Raw genomic sequence first — 12,919 nt, 5'->3', positions numbered from 1 at the left:
AGTTGTGTGTTTTCAAACATTGAACAGACCAGTCTTCCAAACATGTTTAGAGGCCTGCCATGTTTATCACTAATGATCTTTTATCATACTATCTGGAACTTTGAATTGTAGAATGTAAAAAAAATCTTCAAAATGTCTGAAGTCAAAACGTGAAGCTTGAGAGTGTCAGATTTAACACGGAAGCGCTGAAGTCAAATGCTATGAAACTTACCATGCTAAACCCCCCGACTCCCCCCCCCTCAGATCCAGAGAGACTCGGCGGCTGTGCTACAGCCCTACTTCACCTCCACGGGGCTGGTCATCAAGGCACTGGAGCACGCCTCCAAGCTAGAGCACATCATGGACTTCACGCGCATGCGCTGCATGGGCTCCCTCTTCTCCATGCTGCACCAGGCCTGCCGCAACGTGGCGCAGTACAACAACAACCACCCCGACTTCCCCATGCCAGTCGACCAGCTCGAGAGATACATGCAGGTCAGTGTCCCCGCCACCCGGTGTGCAAATGATGGGGCAGAGTGGCTGACTGCGAGATGGATGCTAGATTAGCGTCAGCTTTGATTTATCAGCACAGAATGGCATTTGGCAAAGCAACTAGAATTCTCAGAGAGGGTATTGTCAATGTTTTCAGTAATGCAGTAAATGGGATTGCAGCTTGAAGTGGAAGCCTTTCATCAAGTGGTTGCTCACCTGTGATTTTGAGTGGAATATTCATTGTTCAATATTCATGTTCACACAATTACCCTTAATTCCTTCTAAACCCAAACTGTTTACTTGTTCCTGCAGAGATATCTGATCTACGCCGTGCTCTGGTCCTTCTCTGGAGATGGTAGACTGAAGATTAGGGCGGAGCTCGGAGAGTACATCCGCCGCATCACCACTGTGCCCCTCCCAGCTGCTCCCAATGTGCCAATCATCGACTACGAGGTGGGTGGTTCTTCCTGTGCAAAAATGGCAAGCGATACCAGGAGTTGGTTCAATGGTACAGTCAGTAAATTAGTATGTATGGCAAAGTCAGCCAGTGGCATACAGTATATGATTAATATCGAATAGAATATGTTTATTTCTACATTAATCATCCATGCAAATATTAAATAAGAACAATAACATCAGACATGGTTTGTATCCATTGTTAATATGAAGGGTTGTTATTGATATTCCTTTCTGACCCTTTTCTCTTGCCGTCCGCCAGGTTGCCATCAGTGGCGAGTGGCAGTCCTGGCAGGGTAAGGTGCCCCAGATTGAGGTGGAGACGCATAAGGTGGCCTCCCCCGACGTGGTGGTGCCCACCCTGGACACGGTGCGCCACGAGGCCCTGCTCTACACCTGGCTGGCCGAGCACAAGCCCCTGGTGCTGTGTGGACCTCCGGGCTCCGGTAAAACCATGACCCTGTTCAGCGCCCTCAGAGCCCTGCCTGACATGGAGGTGGGTACCGACATTCAGCCATTGCTTAAAATCACTGAACAAGGCCAGAATGTGGCAGTGTTCATTTTAAAGTTCATCACTTTGTCTTTCTTTACCCTATTCGAGTGTTTTATGATGAAGGACTTCTTTACCCTACTTGAGTGTATATGATGATGGAAGGACTTAATTTCTCCATCCCTCCCTGTCTCAGGTTGTGGGTCTGAACTTCTCCAGCGCCACCACCCCGGAGCTGCTGCTGAAGACGTTCGATCACTACTGTGAGTACCGCCGCACGCCCAACGGGGTTGTGCTGTCCCCCGTGCAGCTGGGCAAGTGGCTGGTGCTGTTCTGTGACGAGATCAACTTGCCGGACATGGACAAGTACGGCACACAGAGGGTCATCTCCTTCATCAGACAGGTGTGTTTTTCGTGTGTTTAGATGTGATGTTCAGGTGCGTTTAGATATTAAAACATGTCGAATACCATTCCCAAACAAAAATCTCAAGATTGGTAGGTATGCCCTTGCTCACCTGGTCTGTGTCATGCTATGTAATGTAGATGGTGGAGCACGGAGGCTTCTACCGCACCTCGGACCAGACCTGGGTGAAGCTGGAGAGGATCCAATTTGTGGGCGCCTGCAACCCCCCCACCGACCCTGGCAGAAAGCCCCTCACTCACAGGTGAGCTGATGTTTTCAGCTGCTCCTCATACAACACCCTCCATATCGTTCCCCCAGAATAGATTCATATTATTTCAGCAAGAGTTCAGCCAGGCCATCACCCTAATATCATGCTTTTTTGTCATGTCAAGACTGTCAGTTTTTTTACATTAAATGTTTTTATTAGGGATGCACGATAATATCGGCACGACATCGGTATCTGCAGATAAAAGCTTCAAAACTTAATTATCGGCCTGGCCGATAAAGTGACGTTCAAATTATGCGCACGCGAAGCAAATGTTTTGGTTACTATGAGCGCCAACAACGTAATTCAACACGTCGGCTGTGTGGCAGTACTTCACAGTATCAGAGGATGTTGACATGCTATTTGTCAGGAATCTTTTCAGGAGATGGAAGAGGAGACGACAGCTTGGCCGTAACGTAGGTTACATGCATAGATGCAGACCACCTGCGTGCAACGCTTTGCAACATTACCTGTCGCGCGCTAATAGAAGTTAATAAGTTGCTAGTTAGCTAGACAACACTAGCTAGTTAGCTTGCATGCTACGTGACACCAGCGAAGTTGATGATCTCATTTGACGGGATGTGAAACGTTATGTTACGAGCCCACGCTATCTGTACATGGCTTACCTTTGCATATATTGAATTTATATATAGCTAACTTGGCAAATACCTTACATAGATTAGTCTAGAAATCCTAGAAGGGATGTTATTAAACTGTAAGTCAGTTAACCAACGTTAGCTTTCCAAGTTAGCCAAGTTGCATTTCCAGAGTGTAGTTGTTCAAGTATGAAAATTGTGACGTGAAAATATATATAAATCTGCCATATTTGAAATAATTTCAATAGTTTCATGAGTGAATGTCTATTTCTAAAATGATACAAATCAAGTTTTTAAATGTCCTGTATCTACAGCAATACCCTATCATAATAACAGATTAATTATAGTACAGGAGAGACTTTTCAATAATTAAAAAGCAGAGGTGTATATATCGGTATCAAAATGAGCTTGTAAATATCGGCATATCGGATATCGGCTAAAATTCAATATCGTGCATCCCTAGTTTTTATCTAACTTAGACAGGCAACCCCACCCAAGCTAATGTTGAGCTGCATGGTCTTTGAAATACCCCAGCCCTGCTTTTATTTACCATTAATCTGTCGTGATTCCGCTCACCTGCTCTCCCTCCAACACAGGTTCCTGAGGCATGTTCCTGTGGTGTATGTGGACTACCCTGGACCGGCCTCCCTCACCCAGATCTACGGCACCTTCAACCGGGCCATGCTGCGCCTCATCCCCTCGTTGCGCACCTACGCAGAACCCCTCACCGCTGCCATGGTGGAGTTCTACACCATGTCACAGGTAAGCTGCGTAGCCTGTGGAGACCCCACCGCATGTCTAGTCTGGAAATACTCACTAGCCTTTCCTGCCCCAGTACGTGACTGATGTGTCTCTTGCCCTCTCTCCACCTCCTCCAGGAGCGCTTCACCCAGGATACCCAGCCTCACTACATCTACTCCCCCCGAGAGATGACCCGCTGGGTCAGGGGCATCTTCGAGGCCCTGCGGCCCCTGGAGACGCTCCCCGTGGAGGGACTCATCCGCATCTGGGCCCACGAGGCCCTGCGTCTCTTCCAAGACAGGTGGGGTGAAACGGCGCCATGGAGACGACGTGCATAAAGGCAGCATGGGCGGGGGGATTCTCAGTTGTGTTTTCCTTAATTGCTACTAGTTTGGTCACTTTGAGAGTTTTTCGAAATGTCTCTTTGGTTGAGTCATGGCAATTGTGTCTGTGTCAGTAGTAGGAATATAAAATAATATAAAGACAATAAACTGCTTAATTGATTTTGATAAGGACATCATTTTATTTGAAAGTAACATTTTACGGTAGGTTTCATATCCATTTGCACCGACAGGAGTTTAAGCAGAAAGCAGAAAGGGGGGAGGAACAATCAGTGGAGAGGGTTGTGTTAAAGATGTGACTAGCTGGATTTGACGTCTGTGTCCTCTGTTGTTCAGGTTGGTGGAAGATGAGGAGAGACGCTGGACAGATGAAAACATTGACATTGTCGCCCTCAAGCACTTCCCCAACATCGACCGTGAAAAGGGACTCCTCAGGCCCATCCTCTACAGCAACTGGCTCTCTAAGGTAAGACTGTCACTGAGCTCTTTTTTTTTTTCACACCAATGTCTCAACTATTTTGGGGGGAAAAAACACATTTTAACACAGAGTGTTATAGTGATAGGTCACTGGAATTGTGTGAGTTCACATACTGTCAGATATAATCCACAACCCCATTCCCTGCCTGTGTGATCACAGCCTTGAACAGTCCTCGAATACCCACTTTCACTATGAGTTGAAAATAAACTACTCTGCCACTGTAGTAGATTTCTAATGTTGACCCCAGGGAAAGACTGAGTGGATATCTGTTCAGAGAATACAGGTCGTCTGCAAACGCTTTTCTAACACCTGTCCCACACCCTCTCTCTCTCCCCAGGACTATGTGCCAGTTGAGCAGGAGGAACTGAGGGACTATGTGAAGGCCCGTCTGAAGGTGTTCTACGAGGAGGAGCTGGACGTTCCCCTGGTGCTCTTCAACGAGGTCCTGGATCACGTCCTGAGAATTGACCGGTAAAGGCAATCATTAACTACTTCACCCGCTTCATTTGTCCAGCACGTGCCATGGTTGATGGTCTCCTGACCTCTCCAGCCTCCTTCAGCAGTCAACGGCATTAATGCACATCCTTCTAAAGGACTGTAATTGCTGATTCAACCCTGTTAAATTTGCTCTAAGCAATACTCTTGTGTGAATACAAATGTGTGAATCTAGATAAAAAGGCTTTAGGGACTCCCCCAGGCTCTGTAGTCATCAACTGAAACTTTCACCTTCAGGAAGGAAACTTCGAGAGAGAAAGATATGCCTGCCAGTAATTCTGCATATGCACGTTGAAGGAAGATAAATTGCTATGAAAAAAACCTAATTTAGCATTGTCTCATTTCAGAAACTAAATATTTTAGCCATGGCCCATCTAAGGTTGCAGTCCATATCAATAGTTTGATCATTTTTTTCAGTAACTCTGCACACCAGGTCAACAATTCAGTTGCAGCAGCTTTTTTGGTGCTCACATGCCGTGTCTGTACCGTTTTTTTGCGCCCTGACGTTGATGTCCTTAACGCTGCAGAAAGTGCAGCTCGGCTGTAGCTACATCCTCCAATAAGGCTATATCTCAGGGTTATTATTATTGTCCGTCATAGCTGTTCAAATGAGACCAACTGGGCTCTGTGTGAACGTGTCCTCCTCTGTGTTTCTAGAATCTTCCGCCAGCCTCAGGGCCATCTGCTGCTCATTGGGGTCAGCGGTGCTGGCAAGACCACTCTGTCCCGCTTCGTGGCCTGGATGAACGGCCTCAGTGTCTATCAGATCAAGGTTTGTACAGAACACAGATAAGACGTGACTTCTTGGCATCCTAACACTTGTTTTTGTCTTTTTTTTTTCCTTTCCATTGAATGGATGTATTGTATCTCATGAGCACAGTAAAATGGGATGGTTGTAGAAGTAAAATGTTTCAGATGTGCAAAAGAAGCCCACAATGCAGTGCGGCTCAAATGTAGTTTAACCAACACATCACCTCCCCACAGGTTCACAGGAAGTACACAGGTGAGGACTTTGACGAGGACCTGCGTACGGTTCTGCGTCGTTCCGGCTGCAAGAACGAGAAGATCGCCTTCATCATGGACGAGTCCAACGTGCTGGACTCTGGCTTCCTGGAGCGTATGAACACCCTGCTGGCCAACGGAGAGGTGAACCAGCTTCTCATATTCATCCATTGTAGTGGATGTGGTTTTTGCAATTCATTTGTAGTCTATAATCTGTGTATTGTTCAACAAAATGGGTCCCAATGACTTTTTTAGCAATAATTCTGGTTGTGACTTGAATAAATACTAAATGATTAAGTAATCCGTACTTTGAATTTGTACTTTGTTGAGCATTTGTTGAAGGGTGAAAATGTAGTGGTTGTTGTGGATATTGTTGTGCATGGATATAGAAGTGCATGGATAGTTTTCAGCATTCTGTATGAGTGGGTGTTAATCCTGAGCCCCTTGTGTGTTCCCCGGCTCCCGTAGGTGCCAGGTCTGTTTGAGGGAGACGAGTACGCCACGCTGATGACCCAGTGCAAAGAGGGAGCCCAGAAGGAGGGTCTGATGCTCGACACCCACGAGGAGCTCTACAAGTGGTTCACCAGCCAGGTCATCAGGAACCTGCACGTGGTCTTCACCATGAACCCCTCCTCGGAGGGACTGAAGGACCGGGCCGCCACCTCCCCTGCCCTCTTCAACAGGTGAGCAGGCTCATGTTCAAAGCACCTCGGGAGTGTGCATTGTTAAGCCGAGTTTGGTAGATCTTCATGAGAATAGTACCCCTGTACAAACTGCAGAGCTTCTTTTTTTTTTTTTTTTTGCTCCGAGACACTGAAATTACTCTGCTTTAGTAAACAGAGTAGATGTATTGGCTGAATTCTTTGCCTTGTTAACATGAAGACTTATTCGAAGCTGCTGTTGGCAGTTGTCTGCTCTGCCAAGTCTACTGAAAAGAATGCTTCGTTTTTGTGCATGACCAATGTTTGGCTATCAACCCCTTCCACAGGTGTGTGCTGAACTGGTTTGGAGATTGGTCAACTGATGCCCTCTACCAGGTTGGTAAAGAGTTCACCAGCAAGATGGACCTGGAGAAGCCCAACTACAAAGTGCCCGACTATATGCCCGTCGTTTACGACAAGCTTCCCCAGCCACCCACTCACAGGGAGGCCATCGTCAACGGCTGTGTGTTCGTCCACCAGACCCTGCACCAGGTTAGACTCCACACATCATCTACCTATCATGCCTGTGTAAAAACCCTAGCATCAGGTGGCGTCATTATTTCTTTGGTTTCTACCATTGAAAAGCTTTGAAAAGTTGTAGAATTTGGCATTTTACAAAAGCAGCTGAAAACCACAAGTTTCGTGCTCTGTTGGTGAATTCTCTGTCCATTTCCCCCTCAGGCTAACAACCGCTTGGCGAAGCGTGGTGGGCGCACCATGGCCATCACCCCACGTCACTACCTGGACTTCATCAACCACTACGCCAACCTGTTCAACGAGAAGCGCAGCGAACTAGAGGAGCAGCAGATGCATTTGAATGTCGGTCTGCGCAAGATCAAGGAGACTGTGGACCAGGTAAGTGATGTTTGCCGAAGCGTCTCCCGGTTTGATCCTGGCTGACTTCCACTAAGACTGTAGCTGCTCAGGGAGAACTGTATCATTGCTTCTATTTAGGATTAAGAGGAACTTTGTCTCACATAGTGGGGAAATATGGTCCCAATGCTGCATCCTGTACATTTTGGTATGAGGAGTCAAAAGAGTACAGTAAAAAAGAAATGCAGTATGACTTACAGAAAGCCTGTAACAAATCCATCATCCTGTCTGGCAGTCCACCTCTTGTCTGTCCATCTGTCACGAGATCATAACCACATTGTGGTGTTTCGCCAGGTGGAGGAGCTCCGCCGGGATCTGAGGGTCAAGAGTCTGGAGCTGGAGGCCAAGAACTCGGCTGCCAACGACAAGCTGAAGAAGATGGTGAAGGACCAGCAGGAGGCTGAGAAGAAGAAGGCAAGGAGACCCAACAGAGGCTTTAATTATTCTGTTTTATTGATTTTTTTTTTTTTTCTTCACCCCAGAAGCATGAGTTTCATGCTGGGATGGTTCATGCTAGTGTTTGTGTGTGTGGTGTTAATGTGACTGACTAAACCGTGGACTTTTAAATAGATCATACTAAATGGGTCAATTCTTTTTTTACAAAAAAAGGTTATGAGCCAGGAGATCTCGGAATCAATTTACAAACAGCAGGAAGGCATCAAAGAGAAGCAGCTGGATGTCAAACAAGACTTGGACCAGGTGGAGCCTGCTGTCATTGAAGCTCAGAATGGTATGAAAAGACTGCGTTTGCTTTCACCCTTTATTAATCTTATTCACACTGTATATTTCCCTAACCACTTCTGTAGACATGATGCGTGTAGACTTTTATCTGTTGACTGTGTGAAAGTGATGTTTGAAGCAGTGGTGGCCTAGTTCAGAGTGCTGCTAAAACTCCTACTCCTGAATAACCCCTTTGTCATATCGCAAGTAAGTAGATATTTGATCACTGGGACCATGTCTCAGAATGTTGGAGCAGTTTTCTCCTTTTCTCCTCTCTTGCCTAGTTTTCCTCTTGGGGGTCTTTGGGGTTTCTTGTTCTTCGTCTGCTCTGTGTCAAGTCCCAATTGGAGCTTTAAATCCTGGCAGAAGATCTCAGAATTTATTCAAAGCTCAGAGCCATGTTTAAAGATCTGCCAGAAAAACTCCAATTGCGACACAGTTTGTGTGTGTGTGTGTGTGTGTTACGTTTGATACATATGCATGTTTGCTCAAACAGATGTCCTGGCGTCACGCGTAACTGCTATTCTTTTCTCCCTTCCTCCTCTCCTCTCTCCTCTCCTCTCTCTTTCCTCTCCTGCACTGCTCCACGGCGCCCTCTTGTGGCCCTCCAACCCTTAGCCGTTAAATCTATTAAGAAGCAGCACCTGGTGGAGGTGCGGTCCATGGCCAACCCGCCCGGGGCGGTGAAGATGGCCCTCGAGTCCATCTGCCTGCTCCTGGGCGAGACCACCACCGACTGGAAGCAGATCCGCGGGATCATTATGCGGGAGAACTTCATCCCCACCATTGTTAACTTTTCTGCCGATGAGATCAGGTGACTGGAGTGCGCGGAGAGGGGCTTCGGTGGCAGTGTGGCACGGTCAGAGGGCAGGGGTGGGCATCAACCAAAACAAACAACTACATGTGACTACAGGGGTAATAGGGTTAGTTTTGTAGTCCCCTGAGACTTCATGTTGCAGTGAATAGGATAAATGAGTGTGGATTGGCGTTGTGTAAACTTTTTTGAAAGGCTGTTTTTTCACGGTCATGAGCGACCTCACCCTTCTCAGTGCCACACAGCTGCCAGGCTCCCTCCGCCCCACCCACCCCATCTGTCCTGCATGTTTTTAAAACCAGCATCCCCTTCTCTCTCTCCCTCTGTCTCTCTCTACCCCCCCACCTTCATCTCTCCCCCTGCTTCTCTCTATCTCTCTCTGTCTCTGTCTGTCTGTCTCTCCCTCCCTCCCCCCCCTGTCTTCCTCCCCATCCTCAGTGGTCAGCTCTATAAAGAAGCAGCACCTTGTCGAAGTGCGTTCCATGGCCAACCCTCCCCCCGCGGTAAAGCTGGCCTTAGAGTCTATCTGTCTCCTGCTGGGAGAGGAGACTAATGACTGGAAAAAGATCAGACAAGTTATTATCCGAGACAATTTCATCACCAGCATAGTCAACTTTGTCTCTGAGGACATGAGGTATTGTCTCGCCCCCCGTAAAAACCATGTGTCCCCTTGTGTTTTTGTCTCTGTCTTCTGTCTGTGGGCACAATCCTGGTACAACACACTGGGCCTGCTGAAGTAATATGCACATGGGGTAATGGTCACACTGGGTGGTTTGTTTTTGAATGACAATCCTACAATCCTAATTTGATTCATTACAGTTAATTAGCTACACATACAGAATAGGCTCATTGAAGCACATAGTCTTGCCGAATGAAATTATTTAAACATAATTCGATATGCAATAATAATAGAAAATTAAGAGAAATCTGCACTCTAAATATAAAAGAATATGATTTTTTTGAAGAAGTCTCTTTTAATCCTGCCTTAAGATTCCAACCTGCTGTCCCCCTGAATTTACACCATCTTTCTTTCCACTGTCACCCATACCAATCCATACCCTGTGTGTTTCCTAACATTCATCATTCATTCATCCATTCATTAATACCATCCACTGTCTCTTGCGCTCTGAGCTAACACCCACTTCTTGTTTTATAACATCTCTGGATGACCGTAATGGGGTAACAGTGACTCCATCCGTGAAAAGATGAAGAAGAACTACCTCTCCAACCCGTCCTACAACTACGAGCAGGTCAACAGGGCCTCGCTGGCCTGTGGCCCCATGGTCAAGTGGGCCATTGCTCAGGTAGGCTCTTCATTGATCTGCAGGGGTTTGGGTCTTATTTGTGTCCTATTAACGTTAACTGTAAATCTACAACACAAGGATGTGTATGAGTTTGCCTGGAAGTTTGAGATTCTATTGCTGTAACTGCACCCACAAGTACTCGGAGGTTTCCTGTTGCAAATTAAATACTGAAAATGGCCTTTAAGCTGAAACCATTGAAGTGTATCACTGATAACCGTGTACTAACTATAGTGCTTGTTCTCATCTGTGACAGCTCAACTACGCTGACATGCTGAAGAGGGTGGAGCCCCTGAGGAACGAACTGCAGAAGCTGGAGGACGACGCCACCGACAACAGGTCCAAGGGCGAGGAGATGGAACAAATGATCCGTGACCTGGAGTCCAGCATCGCCCGCTACAAGGAGGAGTACGCCATCCTCATCTCAGAGGCCCAGGCCATCAAGTCCGACCTGGCATCCGTGGAGGCCAAGGTAAGGGATTCTGAAGGCTGCTTGTTCCAGAATGTTCTATACCCGTTTTGACTTTGACTGACTCTTGATTTGATAACTGAAACGCCAAATAATGACACCTAAACTCTGATGTTGGTATAAGATTGGGAAAAGAGAAATACGAATAGATCACTTGATCATACCCTTAAGGTTGATCCTGGCCAACAGCATAGCAAAAGTGATATGTACTTAGTTATTCATATATTGATAGACTCACACCGTCAAGCCCTTTGACCCAAATGTTCCTTACCTACCATTCAGGTGAACCGCAGCACAGCCTTGCTTAAGAGCTTGTCTGCTGAGAGGGACCGTTGGGAGAAGACCAGCGAGACCTTCAAGAATCAGATGGCCACCATCGCCGGAGACTGCCTCCTGTCTGCCGCCTTCATCGCCTACGCCGGCTACTTTGACCAGCAGATGAGGCAGAACCTCTTCACCACCTGGTCACACCACCTGCAGCAGGCCAACATTCTGGTATGTCTGTGATCACTTGCCTCGGGTCATTCGGATGATCTGGATCTTGTGCTGCAAACCAAAGATCCTGATCTGATGAAGGCTGAATCAAATCTATTGTAGATCAGGGCCTGTATTCCCAAACATTTGATCATGCCACTAAGAGTACTCCTAAGAGCTAGTTTATTTGTACAATTAACCATTACATGCAATTCCATTTAGGCTTTGTGTGTGTTTCGGTTAGTTGGTGACTTATTGCATCCCTTATAAGCTCTCTAATTATTTCCTTGCGGTTCGATGCGTTATGTTTTTACTAATTCTGCATCTCCATTCAAAAACATTATAACGTAGAATGACTGGAAGTTGGTCTTGGCGAGTTAGGAGTTCTCTCAACTACATCTTAGTTCTCCTAGACTTAGCCCAAAAAATTCCAAATGTCCTTAGTGCTAAAATTAGCAACTAACAGTAATTCACAGACATGCCCATTATTTTAAAAGGTTTCTCCTGAATCATTTCTGAGTTACTTTCAGCCTTAAAATGCTTTGTGAATGCAGGCCCAGGCAGACATTATGTAATTAGGTCATGATGTACTAAACTTAGTAGTAACTCAGTAGTCCAACTTAGTTCTGTAAGTGTCTTATGATATTGTAAATTGTCCTCCGTAAATCATCTCATGGTGCTAATGAAGACCATAAAAGCCTCCTCTAGCACCTGACTGACCTGCTCTCTGATCTCTTCTCCTCATCAGTTCCGCACGGACATCGCCAGGACGGAGTATCTGTCCAATGCGGATGAGCGGCTGCGCTGGCAGGCCAACTCCCTACCTGCTGATGACCTGTGCACTGAGAACGCCATCATGCTCAAGAGGTTCAACAGGTGAGCATCCATCCCAGGACTAGACCAGGTGTGATGACGGAAGCCGTTTGGTATTATTCAGGTGTTGGGAAAAAAAAGAGGAGTTGCCACAAAACATGGAATTTGGTTTGAAGAGATACTAGTGTCAAAACTGATGATGCTGTTTTTGTGCCATGCACTTGCAAAAATATGAAATGTTTATGCTGAGATTCCTTATCTTGAACCTCACCGAAGATTTGAGCTGTTTAACTAATTGTGTTTTTATCTGCCCAGGTACCCATTGATTATTGACCCATCTGGCCAGGCCACAGAGTTCATCATGAATGAGTACAAGGACCGCAAGATCACCAGGACCAGCTTCCTGGACGATGCCTTCAGGAAGAACCTGGAGAGCGCCCTGAGATTCGGAAATCCTCTGCTTGTGCAGGTGCTCTATGCTGCTCTCCCAAGAGCCCCGGTGTGTGTGTGTGTGTGTGTGTGTGTGTGTGTGTGTGTGTGTGTGTGTGTGTGTGTGTGTGTGTGTGTGTGTGTGTGTGTGTGTGTGTGTGTGTGTGTGTGTGTGTGTGTGTGTGTGTGTGTGTGTTAAATATGAAAGCACTAACAGAGTAAAATTTAATAAAAGACCAACAATTTAGAAGTAGACTTGACCAAAAATCATTGAGCAACCTCAGACTGGACTAAGAGCCCAGTTAAAAACACGACCTCAGACTGAACTAAAAATGAACAAAAAAGAGCACGCCACCAAAAGAACATCCAGGGAATGGCCAGTGTGTTCAAGTAGATTTTAGTCTAGTTTTAAAAGTCTACCAGCAGGTGGCAGATCTGATATGAAATGGTCTGAGTCTGTTCCATAATTTAAGACCAACAACAGTAAAAGCTTGATCACCCTTAGATTTCAAATTAAACCAATTTGCATTGGTCTGGAAGATATAAACGACCCCCTTCTCACAATCTTTACGGGACAGGAAACTCAG

General features: G+C 46.3%; 1 protein-coding gene across 2 annotated transcripts in view; it reads left to right on the top strand.

The window, feature by feature from the left end:
- The window catches only part of dync1h1 (dynein, cytoplasmic 1, heavy chain 1), a 50,298-nt gene that overhangs the window by 19,910 nt on the left and 17,469 nt on the right, over positions 1-12,919 (top strand). The window contains exons 35-56 of one of the 2 annotated variants that reach the window (XM_012836778.3): positions 244-474; positions 784-924; positions 1,190-1,423; positions 1,614-1,820; positions 1,961-2,082; positions 3,278-3,443; positions 3,560-3,723; positions 4,100-4,229; positions 4,579-4,712; positions 5,394-5,508; positions 5,721-5,882; positions 6,207-6,421; positions 6,727-6,931; positions 7,121-7,294; positions 7,607-7,726; positions 7,922-8,042; positions 9,285-9,480; positions 10,033-10,150; positions 10,404-10,619; positions 10,899-11,111; positions 11,839-11,966; positions 12,219-12,372. In XM_012836778.3, coding sequence (XP_012692232.1) covers positions 244-474; positions 784-924; positions 1,190-1,423; positions 1,614-1,820; positions 1,961-2,082; positions 3,278-3,443; positions 3,560-3,723; positions 4,100-4,229; positions 4,579-4,712; positions 5,394-5,508; positions 5,721-5,882; positions 6,207-6,421; positions 6,727-6,931; positions 7,121-7,294; positions 7,607-7,726; positions 7,922-8,042; positions 9,285-9,480; positions 10,033-10,150; positions 10,404-10,619; positions 10,899-11,111; positions 11,839-11,966; positions 12,219-12,372 — 3,666 coding nt within the window. Of the gene's footprint in view, positions 1-243; positions 475-783; positions 925-1,189; positions 1,424-1,613; positions 1,821-1,960; positions 2,083-3,277; positions 3,444-3,559; positions 3,724-4,099; positions 4,230-4,578; positions 4,713-5,393; positions 5,509-5,720; positions 5,883-6,206; positions 6,422-6,726; positions 6,932-7,120; positions 7,295-7,606; positions 7,727-7,921; positions 8,043-8,650; positions 8,847-9,284; positions 9,481-10,032; positions 10,151-10,403; positions 10,620-10,898; positions 11,112-11,838; positions 11,967-12,218; positions 12,373-12,919 lie in introns of both variants that reach the window. The other variant, XM_012836777.3, reaches the window with a different exon arrangement.

Source organism: Clupea harengus, chromosome 14 (assembly GCF_900700415.2).
Source record: "Clupea harengus chromosome 14, Ch_v2.0.2, whole genome shotgun sequence".
Classification (NCBI taxonomy): Eukaryota; Metazoa; Chordata; class Actinopteri; order Clupeiformes; family Clupeidae; genus Clupea; species Clupea harengus.
Note: the sequence above shows the minus strand (reverse complement) of the source record. Positions and strands in the feature narration are given on the sequence as shown.